Below are 18,019 nucleotides of genomic sequence, written 5' to 3'. Positions count from 1 at the left end.
TGACTCCGCCCCGTGTGCCGCACGCTGCTGCAGCCCCACGCCGCGCCCTACTTCAGCACCGAGCCGCCGCGCCGCCCCGACTAGCTCCGCCCCCCGACTGACTCCGCCCCGTGTGCCGCACGCTGCTGCAGCCCCACGCCGCGCCCTACTTCAGCACCGAGCCGCCGCGCCGCCCCGACTAGCTCCGCCCCGACTGACTCCGCCCCGTGTGCCGCACGCTGCTGCAGCCCCACGCCGCGCCCTACTTCAGCACCGAGCCGCCGCGCCGCCCCGACTAGCTCCGCCCCCCGACTGACTCCGCCCCGTATATCAACCCCCTAACCAGCTCCGCCCCGTGTGTCACCCCCCCTGACTAGCTCCCCCCCGTGTGTCGCGCCCTCCGACTAGCTCCGCCCCAAGTGTCGTCCCTTCCCCCTACTAGCTCCGCCCGGGGACGCACTTCCCCGTGCTCCTCCCAATGTGCCGCACACCGCGTCTTTTTATAGTAATGTAAATACATCTTAATTTAACGGGCCTCTTCCCTTAAACAAACTCTTGTACACAATAGATGCTACTGACCCCCTTAGTCGGGGCTGCTTTGAAGCCGAAGAAACGGCTGCTCACGTAATCCTGGAGCGCTTGCAGTGGCCACACAACGAAAACAAATTCTCGGAACGGTGAGGTCGCGCCGTGAAGCCTGTGAAGATACCAGGAGACTTCTACGCTTTTAGGAGGAGCTTGGCTGGCTACTCTAGTAGTCTCGGCTCTACACGCACAACGGCCCGAATGAGAGGCCGATTGCGGAAAATGGAGTCGAACTTACATTACATTACCCCCTTAATTGCATCTAACAATCAATAGTACAACTAACTCCGAATATAACCAATTCCCATGAGACCTACTTTGGACCACTGCTAACTGTAAAACTATACTTGTGCTGTATCCGACGATAGAGCCTATTATGTGATACATTGGTTAGTTTGTAAGAAATATTGTAATTTAATGTAAAGAATATTTTCAAGAAAAACACTGAAATACAATTTCATGAACTACGTCATGTTAGTTCGTTACGTCGTCAACTCACTCTTGCATGAATTCCATAATACTGAAATTAATTTGGCCGCTAAACTTAGAGAAATATATTTTTATTTACTACTAGCTGTCCCCGCGACTTCGTCCTCGTGGAATGTAACTTTATTTTTCTAAAATAAAAGTAGCCTAAGTTACTCCTTATTACATCAGCTATCTACCAAAAAAAGTCCCGTCAAAATCGGTCCAGCCCTTTCAGAGATTAGCCGGAACAAACAGACAAAAATTGTAAAAAATATTATTTTGGTGTATGTACCATATTTATATTCATATGCATGTAGTAAAAAACGGTTATTTCTATATTACAAACAGACACTCCAATTTTATTTATATGTATAGATAGTATATTCTTCTCATATATAAAATTCTCGTGTCACAATGTTAGTTACCATACTCCTCCGAAACTGTTTGACCAATCGTTATGAAATTTTATATGCATATTCGTGGTAAGGGTTGTCTACCCCTAATATTTATTTTTATATAGTAGACAAAATTTTTGTTTGGCATTAAAAAATACAACCCTAAATTTTCACCCTTCTATCAACCAAACCCTATTTTTTAATAGCGATTTTAATTTATTTTGTAAAACAATCTTTGCGGGGTCAGCTAGTATTTATATATAAATATAAACTTCATCATGTATTATCAAGATAGACAATTTTTTATGTAGCTTGATGTATCTAAGTTTAGAAAAAAAATTATGAATTCGATCAAATATGACACAAAATGTTTGACGACTAACAACTGTGTTTGTTACATTATTTTCATTCTAATAGAATACTATCTTAATAATATTATAAATGCGAAAGTTTGTTAGTACTGATGGATGTTTACTCTTTTACGCAAAAACTACTGAACGGATTTTGGTGAAACTTTACAGTAATATAGCTTATCAGAATAACATATAGGTTATAATTTGAAACGATATGTAAATTGGACATATAATGACAATCAAGTGTAATGCAGACAAAGTTGCGTGGGTCAACTAGTTATTATATATGAAAAAGAACAACCGGCTGTAACTATAGGTAATCTGCGAGGCATTTATAAATCTGTTTTGTAAATCGCCCGTACTATGTATATATAAGAGATTTATTGTAAATAAAAGAGTTATATAATTAAAGTAAGTTTTTATTTTTACGCTATAAATTACGTTGTGAAATATAACATATGTCACCATGTATGTTTGTATGTCATTAACTTAGTATGTAATAATTATAAAACGTCATTGAACAGATCCCAGCGGAATGCTTAGCCTACGTATATTTCTATATCTAATCGATCTCTTCTAGTCGTCGTATTTCTCGAGGCTCAGTGTGATGACGTCACTGACGAGGCAGTCCGCAGGCTGGAAATAAATTAATCGTATAAGCGAGATGTAGTCAAGGGCGGATTCAGCTTTGGCGCCAGGAGGGGGTCATATAGTCGTGGTCATGGCGCCAGGAGGGGGTCACATAGACAAGTTACAAGATACAAGTAAAAAGTAGGTATTTTATTCATGTACAAATTTATTATATTATATTAAATTCATTAAATATGGAAGGTAGTTACATAAAATCTGTATGGTGTCAAAATATATAAATAAAATCATTATGTTCAATTAGTGGTCCACCTAAGTCCTGAAACCAGCTCAGGGGGGGGGGTCATGACCCCCCCCTGGATCCGCCGTTGAATATATGCTATATATGTGATCTATCAACAAACCACTGGACGGATCGGCCTGAAATTTGGCATGCAGGTAAATTTTATGACGTAGGCATCCGCATAAGGATTTTGATTAATTCTACCCCCAAGGGGATAAAATAGGGAATGAAAGTTTGTATGAAACTTTGTCAATTTTAAACCGATCGGGCTGAGACTTTGCATGCATAAAGCTACTATGACGTAGGCATCCCCTAAGAAAGGATTTTGATACATTCAACCCCTAATGGGATAAATTAACGCGAGCGAAGCCGAGGGCAAAAGCTAGTATTATGAACAGCACTACTGACATCACGTTATGTAACAGCCACGTTATCACTCCGGCGTTGTACTCGAGAGGACTAAGATGTCACGCCTCTTACCCTGTAATTTCACTGCCTAATCTGCACCCTACAACCGAAACACATCTTCCAAATCTCACCTCTGAACATATGCCGACGAGTGCGTCTGCGCAGCCGTAGAACTCCTCCTTGAGGGAGATAACGATGGTCTGCAGCGATCCCTTCTTCGAGCGGATGTATGAGGCCACCTTGCCGATGTTGGTGTTATCCAGCGCAGCGTCGATCTCGTCCAATAGGAAAAACGGCGCCGGCTGGTAACTGTACATTAAAATAAAACATCGTAACTCTTTGCTTATATAGGGTGGCCCAGAAGTCACTTTACATTTTGAAAATTAAATAACTTTTTTTCTATTAATATATATTTTTTTCTCTTTTCAGAATTAAAAAATATAATCCCTGGAAATTTTTATCATGGATAAGTTAACAACAGAACAGCGAGTGAAGATAATTGAATTTTACTTTGAAAATGGATGGTCAATTGTTGCAACGCAAAGATCGTATATGCGCCATTTTAATGTTCGACAAGCTCTCTGAAACCTGACAGTACAGTACATAATTTACTCATATCTGAAAGTCTGCTGGTTTTAAAGATTGCACTAATTGAACCTTGTAAGTGTACATGTGCAAGTCTCTTTGAATGCGCTGCAGAGAACTCCGTGAGATGCCAAGTTCTTGACAACGCCTGGTTGGGTTTTCTTCAATGTTACGGCTCACAGCTTCAGTACTTTCACGTGTACGTACTGAAAGACCTCGTCCACTTCTAGTCCTATCACTTACTGAGCCATGCTGTTGAAAACGCTTCACTAAGTTCCTTATTGCAGGCCTACTAGGGGGATGTCGAACATTAAAATGGCGCATATACGATCTTTGCGTTGCAACAATTGACCATCCATTTTCAAAGTAAAATTCAATTATCTTCACTCGTTGTTCTGTTGTAAACTTATCCATGATAAAAATTTCCAGGGATTATATTTTTTAATTCTGAAAAGAGAAAAAGAAATATGTTAATAGAAAAAAATTATTTAATTTTCAAAATGTAAAGTGTCTTCTGGGCCACCCTGTACCTTTTAAATAACACAATGCATTTTAATTAATTTTTTAGAATTAGACTAGAGGTATATGTATAATACATGCCATACTGAATAACTAATTAAAACGGATCAGATATAGAAAGAGCTTAAGCGGGATTGAATTTAGAAAGTAGTCCAAGCGCGTTTCTATTTATAAATTACAAATTGAATTTTTATAGTATAGACAGTCGAGAAATTCAAAGATTTGTAATACATCTGTGCGCAGCCGGGGCGGGTTGCTAGTATTGTATAAACACGGTCCTTAATGTAGATAATTAGTGAAACAAAAATAATAGCAAAGAATAGGATTTCCATATATGATATAATCACCTATTTTGATATCTGAAACATCTATTTTAGAGCTTATAGAAGCGTAATAAAGACCTATGTATAGTGAAGAGTATTTTTTTCATACATGATATAATGAACTACTATTTTGACCTCTAAATCTTTGATTTTCGACTTTACCGAAGCATCATAAAGACCTGTGTATAGCAGAGTGTTTTTTCCATACATGATATTATCACCTACTAGCTCATACGTCATACTCGTGAACAAGCGCTGCTTGTAGGGACTGGTCTGCTCTAATCACTACGACTGATTTACTCAACCAGTTGGTTGTATATTTAATAATTTATCTATTTGAGTATTTAATTGAATTAGTGCTAATTGGTAGTTTATTATCAAACACTGCAACTTAAAAATGTGAAGTAACAACAAAATTATTTAAAAGAGCAACACGCAAGTTTCTTGCTCATTCTTCTTGTGATGAGACAGCTTTCCAAATGAGCGGTGGATTGGAAAAAATGTGATGACTATTCAAAAGTGCTTCAATGTAAGTTTATTTGAATAAATGATTGTCTATTCTATTTTGATCTCTGAAACATCTATTTTAGACCTTAGAGAAGCGTGATAAAGACCTGTGTATAGCGAAGAGCAGCGCGAGCGCGGCGACGGTTTTCTCCCCGCCGGAGAGGTTGGACATGGGCTGGAACCTCTTGCCGGGCGCCACGCAGTTGTAGTTGATGCCGTCCAGGTACGGCTCCTCGGGGTTCTCAGGTCCCAGGAACGCCTGGGCAGACTGGTTCATCGCCAGCGCCTGTGTACACAACCGTAGCATTATATCTGTCCTGACGACGCGGTCTACTAAACTTATTGTTAAGAAACTCTTTTAATCCATCCAATATTATAAATGCGAAAGTAACTGTCTGTCACTCAGTAGCTTTCATGCGAAAACTAGTGAGCTTTCATGCGAAAACTAGTGAATCAATTTAAATGAAATTTAGTACACAGATAGTCTAGATCCTGTGAAAGGACATACGTCATATACTTTTTATTGCGAAAAAGGGTTACAGTTTAATGGGGAGATGAAAGTTTGTAATGAAGTATTGTCATTTTTTGAAGTTAGAATATTTTTAGTTTGTTAATTAAATATAACATTCAAAGTTTTAAAAAAATTTACAATTAATTATTATAATTAGTTACGTTTACGTACCTTATAAATAGCATCAATCTCATTAGCGACGTGGTCAAAACAATCTATGAACTTGTCGTGTCTCTCCTTTTTCACCTACAACGAGAAAATATAAATAATTGAATGAATGAATGATTGAATGAATGAATTAATGAAATAATTTATTTGCGAAATATTGGTACAGTATTATAATTAATATGATGTTACATGAAATTGATTGATCAGCAATATTTACAATACAGGCATGCAAATTACGTGAAGGTGTTTGTGTTATTAAATAGCAAAGTAGTATAAAGCAAAGTCGCTGTCGCTGTCTGTCAGACATTAAATCTTTAAAACTACGCAACGGATTTTGACGCGGTTTTTTTAAATAGGTAATTCAAGAAAATATTTATACATATAATACATGTACACCCGTGCAAAGCCGGGCCGAGTAGCTAGTATTTTTATAATATAAAAGGCAAAGAAAATCGCAGCGGCATTGATACTAAGTGATAATTATCACCCATGAGCACCCATATATTTTTTTATTGAGTGATTACTTATTCGTAAAAACTCTCGTAAATCTGTTTCGCTTGTTCAGTTCTGGTTCGTCCGCAGGTACTACAGACGATTCAGGCCCCGAGCTTGTGCTCCTTGCCAGGGCATTTTGTATATCTGGTATCCATAACATTCTACCTTGGTTATATATTCAATATTTTTTCTATTTGAGTATTTAATTTAATTGAATTGAGTGCTAATTGGTGGCTTGAATTCACACTTAAACTTAAAAATGTAAAGTAATAATAAAATTATTTAAAAGAGCAACACGCAAGTTTCTTGCTCGTTCTTCTTGTGATGAGACAGCTTTCCGAATGAGCGGTGGATAAAAAAAAATGTAATGACTATTCAAAAGTGCTTCAATGTAAGTTTATTTGAATAAAGAAAGAAAATTGTTTATTTGGTACACTGAAAATAATTTTTAAAATTAAATTTACATTTTATATTAATAATTAGAGTACCAACTAGGTCTCCGCTCAGCATATGTCGTGACGGGGTGCCACGACGCTGGTTTTCAGCGGACACCTCCATATACAATAAACATAATAAAATAATAATAATAATACACATACATACATAAATCCAGGCGGACAACAAAAAGCAAACATTTACGATTTTCAATAAATGATTTTCTATTCTATTCTATTCTATTCTTACCCTTTCGAATGCCAGTTTGGCTTTGTGCGCCCGCTTCCTGGCGGCCACGAACGCCTCGTTGGTGGCATTTACTTTCTCACGCACCTCGTTCAGTTTCTGCATCGCCTGCGAAATAATGTATGTTGTTAAAATAGAACAAAAATTGTAATTAAAATAAAGTAGCAATGAATTGTAAAGGTTGAAACTATTATATATGTGTAATATTTGAAATATCATTAAAATCTAAAATTTAAAGTAAGTCGCTGGCTGTCCGGCCCTATGTATAAAAAATCTATAATATAATAAATCTTTAAAACTACGCAACGGATTTTGAAGCCGTTTTTTAATAGAGTGATTCAAGAGGAAGGTTTATATATATAATACATGTACACCCGTGCGAAGCCGGGGCGAGTAGCTAGTAATGTGATAACGGCAAAACAATGATAGTCGTAGTCCAGTGATTTATTATCCGACTTACAAAGGTTGTGAGTTCAAAGTAAAAAATAGTATATGATGTACGCACCCTCATGTTGGGTGCCTGTATCTTGTCAACGGTGTTCTGCAGCGAGTTGATGGCCTTCTGCAGCTTGTCGGCTTTACGCTTGATCTCGTCGGGCTCCTCCAGGTCCCGCAGCCCGTCCGACAGTGAGGAGTAGTCCACGCGGACGCGCGCCTCGCGCTGATGCAGCGTGGAGGTCCCCATCGAGGATTCAGACTCCTCAGTCTCCTCCAGGCTGCCCTCCTCCAGCGGGATGTTGATGTCGTCGATCTGTACAATTACAACTCACAGAATTCACATCGGTACCGAATAATAATAATGCACAGTTTGTACAATTTCTATCAGCTATCTAGCCAATTGACCTGAACTCATATGCATTTTATCATCCACTGGTGCCCCACCAGCGTAAACTGTTAGCATAGGCACAAGTTCCACTGGTGCCACTTCCATCAGCATAATCCGTTAAGCATAGGCAAATAATCGATTAAAAGAACAACCAGATATATTGTTAGTTTATTGCAATTTCAATTAGACAATAATTAATACTGTGGATCCACTTGGGATTACGGTAGTCACAATCAAAAACCAAACGATTTTTAACTAACATTAATTTATCACTAAAATATTTATTTTTTAAATAATTATAGCTAGTAATATAAAGACAAACCTTGCACTGCCTGAGTATGTTGTGGCGTTCACTACGTTTGCTCTCGATGCGCGACTCGATGCTCGATATCTGTTTCTGAATACTTTGTATGTCCTTCTGTATGGTAGCCACATCTTTGCGAGCCTGAAATTTAAACATGTAATAATAATAATAATAATCTCAGGACAATTCACACAGCGCCATCTATACCCAAATTAAGCTAGCTAAAGCTTGTGTTATGGGTACTAGATAATCCCCATATATGTATTTACGAAAAAAAATCTATGTATATGTATCAGACATATACATAGATTTTTTTTCAATAACATATGCTGGTGTTCACTCTATTCTCCCAAATTTGAATTTGTATTATTGTAAATATGTACTCTCTTATGATAGTAGACTCTTATAATATGTCAAATCTACCGTTCGGAATGATTTCGAGATGAGAAGAACTGACAAGAAATTTGATATGAAGATAGAATGTATATGTATATATGACATGTGTGTATATATATATATATGTATATATACCTCGGTGGTCTAGCAGTTCAATACCGCTTTACTATTTACGTTTATCGCGACGTCTTTGCTCGCTGCTAGTGGTGGTGTGCCCTGACTCGTTGGTACCTTGGTGAGGTCCTGCTCTGCGAGGTCGTGTCGTGCGCGTGCGGCGGTCCGCTCTGCCTTGAGCGTGTCTGCCTGGCGCAGCTCCCTGTCGATGTCCTGCCGCTGCTTGGCCTCTGCCTGCCGCGCCGCCTCCAGCTCGTCCTCCACGTCCTGCACGCTGCGCTCCCACCGCGTCACGTTCTCTGCAACCACGCGATATGGTCACGTCCCGCACGACAGCAACACCAAAAACAATCGCTACCAATATCCTGTATATTCTTTATCAATAATATATATCAACATATAAATAATATAATATAATAAACTAGAATAAATAAAATAAAAAGATAAATATGTATACATATATATATATAAACTTCTGTAAACAATATCGCATGCCGTGGCAACCAGTAATTAAGTCAACACTCAACCTCCGATCGATCCCCCGTCCAATTCAAACGAGGATCGAAATTACGACGGCCTGAGCCGAGGTTCGAACCCCTAGTGGTGCCCTCAGACTAAAGTCGTATCCGTCAGGCAGGAGTTGGCCTTCAGCCGCTCCATAAGTCCTTCCGCGGGTTTGGAGTGCCATCTGCACTCGCCCCCTATCGTCCGGTGAAGCTGTAAAGCATTAGAGTAGTCCGAAAAAAAAAAGACTATATACTTAAACTCTTTGCATGTTATAATAATTGTACCCACATGGTGTCTTGTTGGTCGCTCAAATAAATAAATAAATAAAAATGAAAATCACCTACGTCTCCGAGAGACTAATATGACCATTTCCATCAACTATAGCTTCAACACATTAACATGGCCCGTTCAATCCCATGGAATTGGGTAAAAGGGAGTGTTAATAATGTTGACTAATGCCCCATAGCTAGCAATTTACCATGGCAGGTTGTGCTCCGCGCGTCTATAAAATATATCGAATGGGAAATGGAAAGGACTTCCATAGACGAATAGCTTGTACGATAAATAATAATTATCACCTCATCACATCATATATAACACTACAGTGGTGAAGTGATAACGCTTTAAATCTAAATATATATAACTCAAAGGTGACTGACTGACTGACATAGTGATCTATCAACGCACAGCCTAAACCACTGGATGGATCGGGCTGTTTATAGAGTTGCGTATAGGAAAGGAAGTATATCAACATATCCTTTTTCTTATTTATACATGACTAGCTACCCACCCCGGCTTTGCTCGGTTGTACATATATATCTAAATATATATAACTCAAAGGTGACTGACGTAGTGATCTATCAACGCACAGCCAAACCACTGGACGGATCGGGCTGAAATTTGGCATGCAGGTAGATGTTATGACGTAGGCATCCGGTAAGAAAGGATTTTGATTAATTCTACCCCCAAGGGAATAAAATAGGGGACGAAAGTTTGTATGAAACTTTGTCGATTTTAAACTGATCGGGCTGAGACTTTGCATGCATAAAGCTACTATAACGTAGGTTACCCCTAAGAAAGGATTTTGATAAATTCCACCCCTAAGGGGATAAATTAACGCGAGCGCCGCGAGCAAACATCGTGGGAATGTTGTAAACATTGAATATTCGACGGCCTCAATAGTCTAGTGGTTTTGCATTTTACTTCCGATGGTCGCGGGTTCGATTCCTCCTTAGCACAAACATTGTATTCATGAGTATGATTGTTGATTGAACCGATACAGGTTTGGGTATTTTTTATGTATAATATATATGTATTTACCAAAAAATATATCTATATATTTGTATCAGTTATCTAGTACCAATAACATAAGCTTTAGCTAGCTTAACTTGCGTCTAGATGGCGCTGTGTGAATTGTACTGAGATTATTATATTATTAAATATATATAAATTCTTTATAATATCAATACCTATATATACTCGCATTGTATATAACTGTTATCAACTCGTTACACGACTGTATTATTTTGAATGAAGTCGTCGTAATAGCAGATATCAATATTGTATTTTCTGAAATAACAAAAGATATTCTATATCTACGCTTTGTAGACTCTATATTGCTAACCCTCAAGTATTGCTAACTCCGTATTATATTTTCTTTGGTTAGACAAACATTTCATGGAGAAATAAAATGTTTTTTATATATATATATATATATATATATATATATATATGTTTTCATAAGAACCGAATTTCACTTATTCGTTGGGTTCTATTCTCACAACTATGAAATTCAGTTTCGTATAGTATCGGAGGGGTACTAACTCTGCGTGTCCCTGGAGCGCTCGAACTCGAGGTTGGATGCGATGCGGTCGACCTGCGCCTCGAACTCCAGTCTCCGCTTGGCGCGCTCCTGCTGCGCGCGCAGCTCACGCTCCTCGTACTGCCTACGCTCAACCGATACCACACTCAATGTTACACACCACACTCATATACAACTATACAAGCACAGAATTGAATAGAATATCTTTTATTCAAATAAACTTAATTTAACCCTTTGTTAAATATTTTTAACTAAGGGTTTTAAATGGTTTTAACTTTTAACTATTTATATCCTATATAAAATTGGAGTGTCTGTTTGTAATATTGAAATAACAGTTTTTTACTACATGCATATGAATGTAAATACGGTACACACACCAAAATTTTACAATTTTTTTCTGTCTGTCTGTCGGTCTGTTTGTTCCGGCTAATCGCTGAAATGGCTGAACCGATTTTGACGGGACTTTTTTGGCAGGTAGCTTATATAATAAGGAGTAACTTAGGCTAATTTTATTTTAAAAAATTTCTTTCATTTTAGAAAAAAATATCCACGCTGACGAAGTCGCGAGAACGGCTAATTATCTATAAAAATGCACTTTTTTACTATATATTGGTAAAATATGTATGGCACTAAAAGGGTTAAGAATTTTTTAATAGTGAGTTATTTTTTTTAATCTATCAAGCATCATCATCGTCATCATCAGACCACTACAGTCCACTGCCGGATATATGCCTCAATACAAGCATACAACACAGTAAAAAAAAATATATCAACCACACCTCCTCCATATACACAACGTATGACTTCAATGGTGTAGCAGTTTAGCACACCATCTTATTTCCGGTGGCCGCGGGTTCTATTCCTCGTACAAACATTTGTATTCATGAGTATGATAGTTTATATCGGTATATATTATGTATGTTCTAGCTGTTACTCGCGACTTCATCCGCGTGGAATTTAACTTTCATTGTCTAAAATAAAAGTAGCCTAAGTTGTTGGAAACTCCAACAAAAATAGTTATTAAAACCTTCTTAATTATTTACTTCGTAATATTTTAATATAGAACGCTGTGTTCTAATAATTACAATTGTCATTTGTTATTAATGTGCTTCAATATATTGTTACACCGCTATTATAATTATATCGACATTTTAATAAATATATATAATTACGATTTAATTTACAATTTGGTGTTTTATAATTAATTACAACGAATACATCCACGCACCTCGTTGAGATTCATTAATTATTAAAAGTCCCGTCAAAATCGGTCCAGCCATTTCAGAGATTAGCCGGAACAAACAGACTGACAGACAAAAATTGTAATATATTTTATTTTGGTGTATGTACCGTATTTATATTCATATGCATATAGTAAAAAACGGCTATTTCAATATTTCAAACAGACACTCCAATTTTATTTATATGTATAGATTTACAAAAAAAATTTTTATATGTATAAATTATATAGGTCGCCTATATAATTTATACATATAAAAACATTTTGTCTTTGGTTGCCACTTTCCTTCCGGTGGGCCATCATCTAGTTTGACATAAAAAGTGACATTACCGTATGTTGGCAACACCGATGTCGCGACAGAACCCGCGGAACACCACATCCTCGACGTTGTTCATGTTCTCCTTGATCTCCTGTATCTTGGCGTCGCGCGTGCGGATCGTGCGCTCAATCTCTTCAATTTGAGGCTAATAACAGATTACATAGATATGTCCAGAATATTCGGCTACTATTCGGTATTCGGCCTATTCGGCCTATTTTTTTAATATTCGGTCATTTATAAAAATGACGTCATAATACTCAAGATGTTATGTATTTATTAACAAATTACAATCTCTTAGTAAGTAAAATGGTACAGTGGTAAATTATGATGGATGAAACAATATTTTCAGCATTTGAACTAATCATAGGAAACATCTCGCAACGAGGGAGACTAATATTTATTTACTTTAATAAAAAAAAGACTAAATGCCATTCGATGTCGCGGGGAACAGCTAATTCTCAATAATGATACATAGGTTGCACTCCACGCGGTCACCACTGGAATACATCGCGTTTCAATTATCGAGAAAGAAGTGATTTGCTTGAAACATGTATATTTCTTTTTTAAACTAATGCAATAATTTTGGCACTCAATTCTCACTGGCTACCCTCTCAAGGACTCGTCATGAACATATATAGATATTATAAGTACAGTGGACCCCCGGTTATCCAACAAATGTTTTGCAGGGCAATGTCGAACCATCAAATTTGTCAGATTATAGAGTACTGCCTAAGGGTCCCCTATAGACAGGATTTTTTTTACAAAAAAGTACCTTGTAATCCGACAAACTAAAGAAACAGTGATAAGATTCTATATATTATATATGTATGTATATATTGTTAACTATCGTGTGACGCACCATTAATTAAAAATGGTAAAGTCAATAATCATGTAACCTGAAACGGAACGTCAGAGGCCAGAGCCAAAGTAATCTATGTGACATTGACAGATAGATTGATGAATGATTGAACGTAGGCAGCGGGAGTTTTGGAGCGAAAACGTTGAGTTTATATTATTATAAAAACAAATAAGAGATAGGTAATTGTGAATATTGTAGGCATTGAGGTGTTTCTCTCCCTGACCAACCGGCATTACGTCTAAGTCATCAGGATACTAGTGATTTTAATAATATATGCTTTCTGAAGTACAATGAGCACATGCTATCTTCATAACATGTGAGTAGTAAAATTCAAGCTAAGCAATCATAATCAAAACAATACCCTACGCGTCGTGTACAATAGTGGTGATGCGTACAAGTTCAAACTTGTTCAGTCATGCATTAGCGAAGATTGTCAAAAAAATATTCAATAATAAATAATAGACCATGTCAGATTACATGGGGGGCCGGATTACCGCGGTCCACTGTAATTAAAAAATAATATCCGTTCTTTATTCAACGTACTACGTCTTCACGCGATTCCCCCTGGAAACCATGGTGATAAATAGCTCATCATCATTATTATCTTATCATCCTCCACTGGGGTCTCGCTACCGTATACCGTTAACGCAGATAGGTGTACCATTCCATTAATCCATAAAAAACACAGTCTGAAACTCATTCTTGATAAGTTCCATCAACATTTTTTTGAAGATTAGATTGTAGCGCGGTCGGGTCCACTGTATTGTTAAAACAACTTACGCCAAACAAATCCATTTTTCTCTCCAGCTCGGCGAGCTCAGCGTCCAATTGTTTGATTTGTTTCAACTGCAACAATAAATTTGAATATAGTTAAAACACACGACTAGTAATCCGCCCCGCTTTTTTTATTGGCTTCCTTGAGCTATTATCAGGTGCATGGACCTGTAGCACTGTGACCTACATAGATCTATTGTACTCGCTTTTCACATGTTTATTATGTTGCTCTTTTTTTCGTTCTTCGATTTTTAATAATAATAAAACACTAACTAAAGCTGATAAAATGAAACAATAGGGATAATAATAATCTCAGGAAAATTCTCATCTAGACCCAAGTTAAGCTAGCTAGAGCTTGTGTTATGGGTACTAAACATACATAGATATACATGATACAAATACATAGATTTTTTCGTAAATACATACATATTATACATAGAAAACACCCAGACCGATACAAACAATCATACTCATGAATACAAATGTTTGCCGTGCGGGGAATCGAACTCGCAACCATCGTAAAGCGGTGTGCTAAACCGCTAGAGCGTTCGCCGTCCTTTAGAGAACTAGTTGAATGTAATAACCGGATATGTAAGACCGAATTATATGCAACATAAAAAGCTTGTTATATGCATGCAAATATGCATGAAAAATGCTTGAAATATGCACGAAAATTGTCAGAATATGCAAAATTAAAAGATAAATTTTATGAATCTCAAAAAAAATAGATTTTTTTTTTATTTTAAAATGAGGATAAAATTAGTAATTTATTTTTTGATAGGCGATAATAAGTACAGTAACATTATATGACATTAAAATTATTTAAAATTTGAACATGTAACAATTTATATGCCTAATAGGTGGAACAACTTTGTAGTAGGCGAGTGCGACGTTCTTCTCTCTCTTTCACTTTATTATCGTAAGTGTCAAAAAAAAACACGCGCGCTGGTACTGACTGCGTTCCGAAATGCAGTAAAAAGTCACAATAATTACTCAATAGCAATAATAATATTTTGTGACTGTTATTATATTAAATTTAGTCGCATTTCGGAACGCAGATAGGTGTGTATTAAAAATATTGTAAATATACCGATAATATGCATCATAACTAATATTTTTTAAAATATAGATTGTAACCTCTGAGAATGTATTGTTAAAATATGCCAAATGCAAATGCATATGCGAATATGTCAAATGTATGATTTGTTTCATCAACTCTAAATTTGTAAGTTAAAACACACTAATGCTAGACACATTAAGGACAAACCAAACTTCATGCTCAAAAATGCAAATGTATTTATCAAAAATCTACAGCTTACAATTTTTTTTTTTTTCGATCTTTAATTTTTAATAATAATAAAACACTTTTAAAATGAAACATGTAAGTGATAATAATATTCTTCTTAGGTTTCTCATTAGACTGATGACTTGCATCAAAAATCAAATCCACATGATAAAATACACATCAATTTTTTCTAATAGTAAACATATATAAGATCACTCTGTGTTATATCAAAACAAATCAATAAAAAATACTTTAAAATGTATACCGAGCACAGCTGGTGCTTTAAAATTATTGAATTAGCAACAAAATATAATCAAATCAAATAACATAAAAATATAATTATCAGAAAATGCAAAATTAAAAGATAATTGCTTGTCAAAAGTAATTAGTTTTTTTTTTATTTTAAAATGAGGATAAAATTGCCCAGCATTTTTTCCAGGCTGATGATGATGATGATGATATTAAGTGACATTAAACTTATTCAAAATTTGAACTATTAATTTATAGGACCTTATTCCTCTTGTCATTCACAAAAAAAATAACACGCGCGCGGAAAGACTCTCGTCCATGTTATAAAAAGTCGCAATATTAAATTGAATATTGTACTGTTATATTAAATTTAAGGCCAATTTCTTGAAATTTGTAAATATACCGATTTATTTGAGATATCATTAATGTCTGGAGGTAAAATATGCTATTACCTTGTTATAAAATCAAATGTATGACGAATTTAAATCAGCTCTTGTACCATCTCTTCCGCTGGTCTCTAGTTCTTGGATTCTATCTTACTATCTTATATATGTTTTGAACTATAAAATTAAATTGTACGGGGATTCATTATATGAGTTTTATTTTAATGTCTCAATATTTGTAGTTTGTCTCTGTATGCTATGTTCGTAGCATACGGAGACATTTAGTAGCGGCCACTCACATGTCCTTTATGGAAATATCCATCAATATACCCCGGTCACGAATGACAAATTATAGCGCGTTTCAATTCGATTGCAGCGACATCTAGTTTGCATGGTGAACAACAATATACATTTAATTCAGGTCATTTCTATACAACGCCTGATGATGCCTCGTTCAGAGGCGAAACACGTGTCGCGATATAGGTGGAGAGTCAATAACGGTCGGAATTTGATCGCCACTGGAGAAGGTCGTAACGGTAGTCAAGTTTCCGAGTTGATCAAGTTAAGCACTGTTTATTTGTGTCTCACACATGAATGAGAGGAATTTAACAAAATAATGTAAATCCTAATGAATATGTGAATTTATATTATATATATTACATTGTGTCCAAACGGGAACCGCGCCCACGGCCCACAGGGGGGCAATTTGATAGATGTTGGGGATTTCGAAAGGATTTGACAAAATATTAACTTTTCCTCTCCGGGCCATTAAAATGAAATGTTAGATTTTCGTGCTAAATTTTACTAAAAACGTAAATTATTAACTAATTGCTTCAACATTAAGTTAAAATAAAAAATTGATATAGAAAAATCTTTAAAAATACCAAATGGTATTTAATTTTCGGTTTTCAGTGAAATTATTTATACAATTTGCTTTTATAACGCACGCGTGTTTTATGATACCTGCCAAGGCACTTTAGTACATTTTTTCAAATTCGACTTATTTTGAAAATTTTAAATTCATAGTTTAACAAATAGTCTTAATTCTAGAAAACTTGGGGCAATTATGTCATTATTTTTGACTGTGGCTCTAGAAATGTTATTTAGGGTTACTGTACCAAAGTTTAAATGAAAAAAACAATAAATTACCGAAAATGGTTACAATTTGACCAAATTTATAGATTTTTCTTAAATGCCCATAATTTTCAAACTGCATGGTATAGATTTTTTTCTGATTTTTCTCATAGTCACCCTGTTTCGGCTTGAGGTTGAGTTCTGAGACACCCTATATATATTACTTAGTACTATATGTCTGTGTGGCCGTGTTATTACTCACCGTAGTGTCCCTGTCGGTGATGGCGTACTTGAGGCGAGACTCCAGCCCCCGGATCTGCGAGTCCACGGTCGTCAGTTCGGACTCTTTACGGGACTTCTTCATGGACTCGCGTAGTTCCTCTGTTAATTTTTCCTATAAAATAAAAAAAAATATATAGAAATAAATGAAATGTCTGTTTGTAAATCAAATCAACAGTATTTCACTAAACGCATATATTTACTCATGAAAAATTAATTTGAAATAAATTTTCTGTGTGTTTGTTCTTTTCTAATAACTGATCAGGACTTGTAAATACTGTTTTAGTAATAATATATATTTAGTCAATTATATGTGTAATTATAAATTAATTTAAAATTTTCTCTGTCTGTTTGTTCGTGCTCAGGTCTTGTAAATATATCATTACTAGCTGATATTCGCTTTATTGCCATATAATGTTGTAGAAATACATGAAGATTAGCTTTTACCGGCAATTTGTCTGCACTTTTGTGGTTAAAGTAAGTCTGTGTTATTATAAACTAGCTGTGAACGCGGTTTCACCTATATGAAATTTATAGCCTATGTGTTATTCTGATGTATAAACTATATTACTGTAAAGTTTCATAACAATCCGTTCAGTAGTATTTAAGTAAAAGAGTAACAAACATCCATCCATCCATGCATCTATCCATCCATACTCACAAACTTTCGCGTTTATAATATTAACTAGCTTTTGCCCGCAGCTTCGCTCGGGTTAATTTATCCCCTTAGGGGTGGAATT

At 36.1% G+C, this 18,019-nt stretch overlaps 1 protein-coding gene across 1 annotated transcript in view; it reads right to left on the bottom strand.

The window, feature by feature from the left end:
• Positions 1–2,058: 2,058 nt before the first annotated feature.
• The window catches only part of LOC131843055 (structural maintenance of chromosomes protein 1A), a 28,106-nt gene continuing 12,145 nt past the window's right edge, over positions 2,059–18,019 (bottom strand). Inside the window, 12 exon segments of the mRNA XM_059191650.1 lie at positions 2,059–2,416; positions 3,191–3,368; positions 5,101–5,279; positions 5,676–5,750; positions 6,852–6,956; positions 7,354–7,599; positions 7,997–8,119; positions 8,606–8,787; positions 10,820–10,941; positions 12,388–12,521; positions 14,016–14,081; positions 17,263–17,394. Coding sequence (XP_059047633.1) covers positions 2,357–2,416; positions 3,191–3,368; positions 5,101–5,279; positions 5,676–5,750; positions 6,852–6,956; positions 7,354–7,599; positions 7,997–8,119; positions 8,606–8,787; positions 10,820–10,941; positions 12,388–12,521; positions 14,016–14,081; positions 17,263–17,394 — 1,602 coding nt within the window. The 3' untranslated portion in view covers positions 2,059–2,356.

The sequence above is a fragment of the Achroia grisella genome, unplaced genomic scaffold (genome assembly GCF_030625045.1).
Source record: "Achroia grisella isolate CSIRO2021 unplaced genomic scaffold, CSIRO_AGI_Agris_v1 utg2727, whole genome shotgun sequence".
Classification (NCBI taxonomy): domain Eukaryota; kingdom Metazoa; phylum Arthropoda; class Insecta; order Lepidoptera; family Pyralidae; genus Achroia; species Achroia grisella.
The sequence above is the reverse complement of the archived record's forward strand: the minus strand, read 5'-3'. Positions and strand labels throughout refer to the sequence as shown.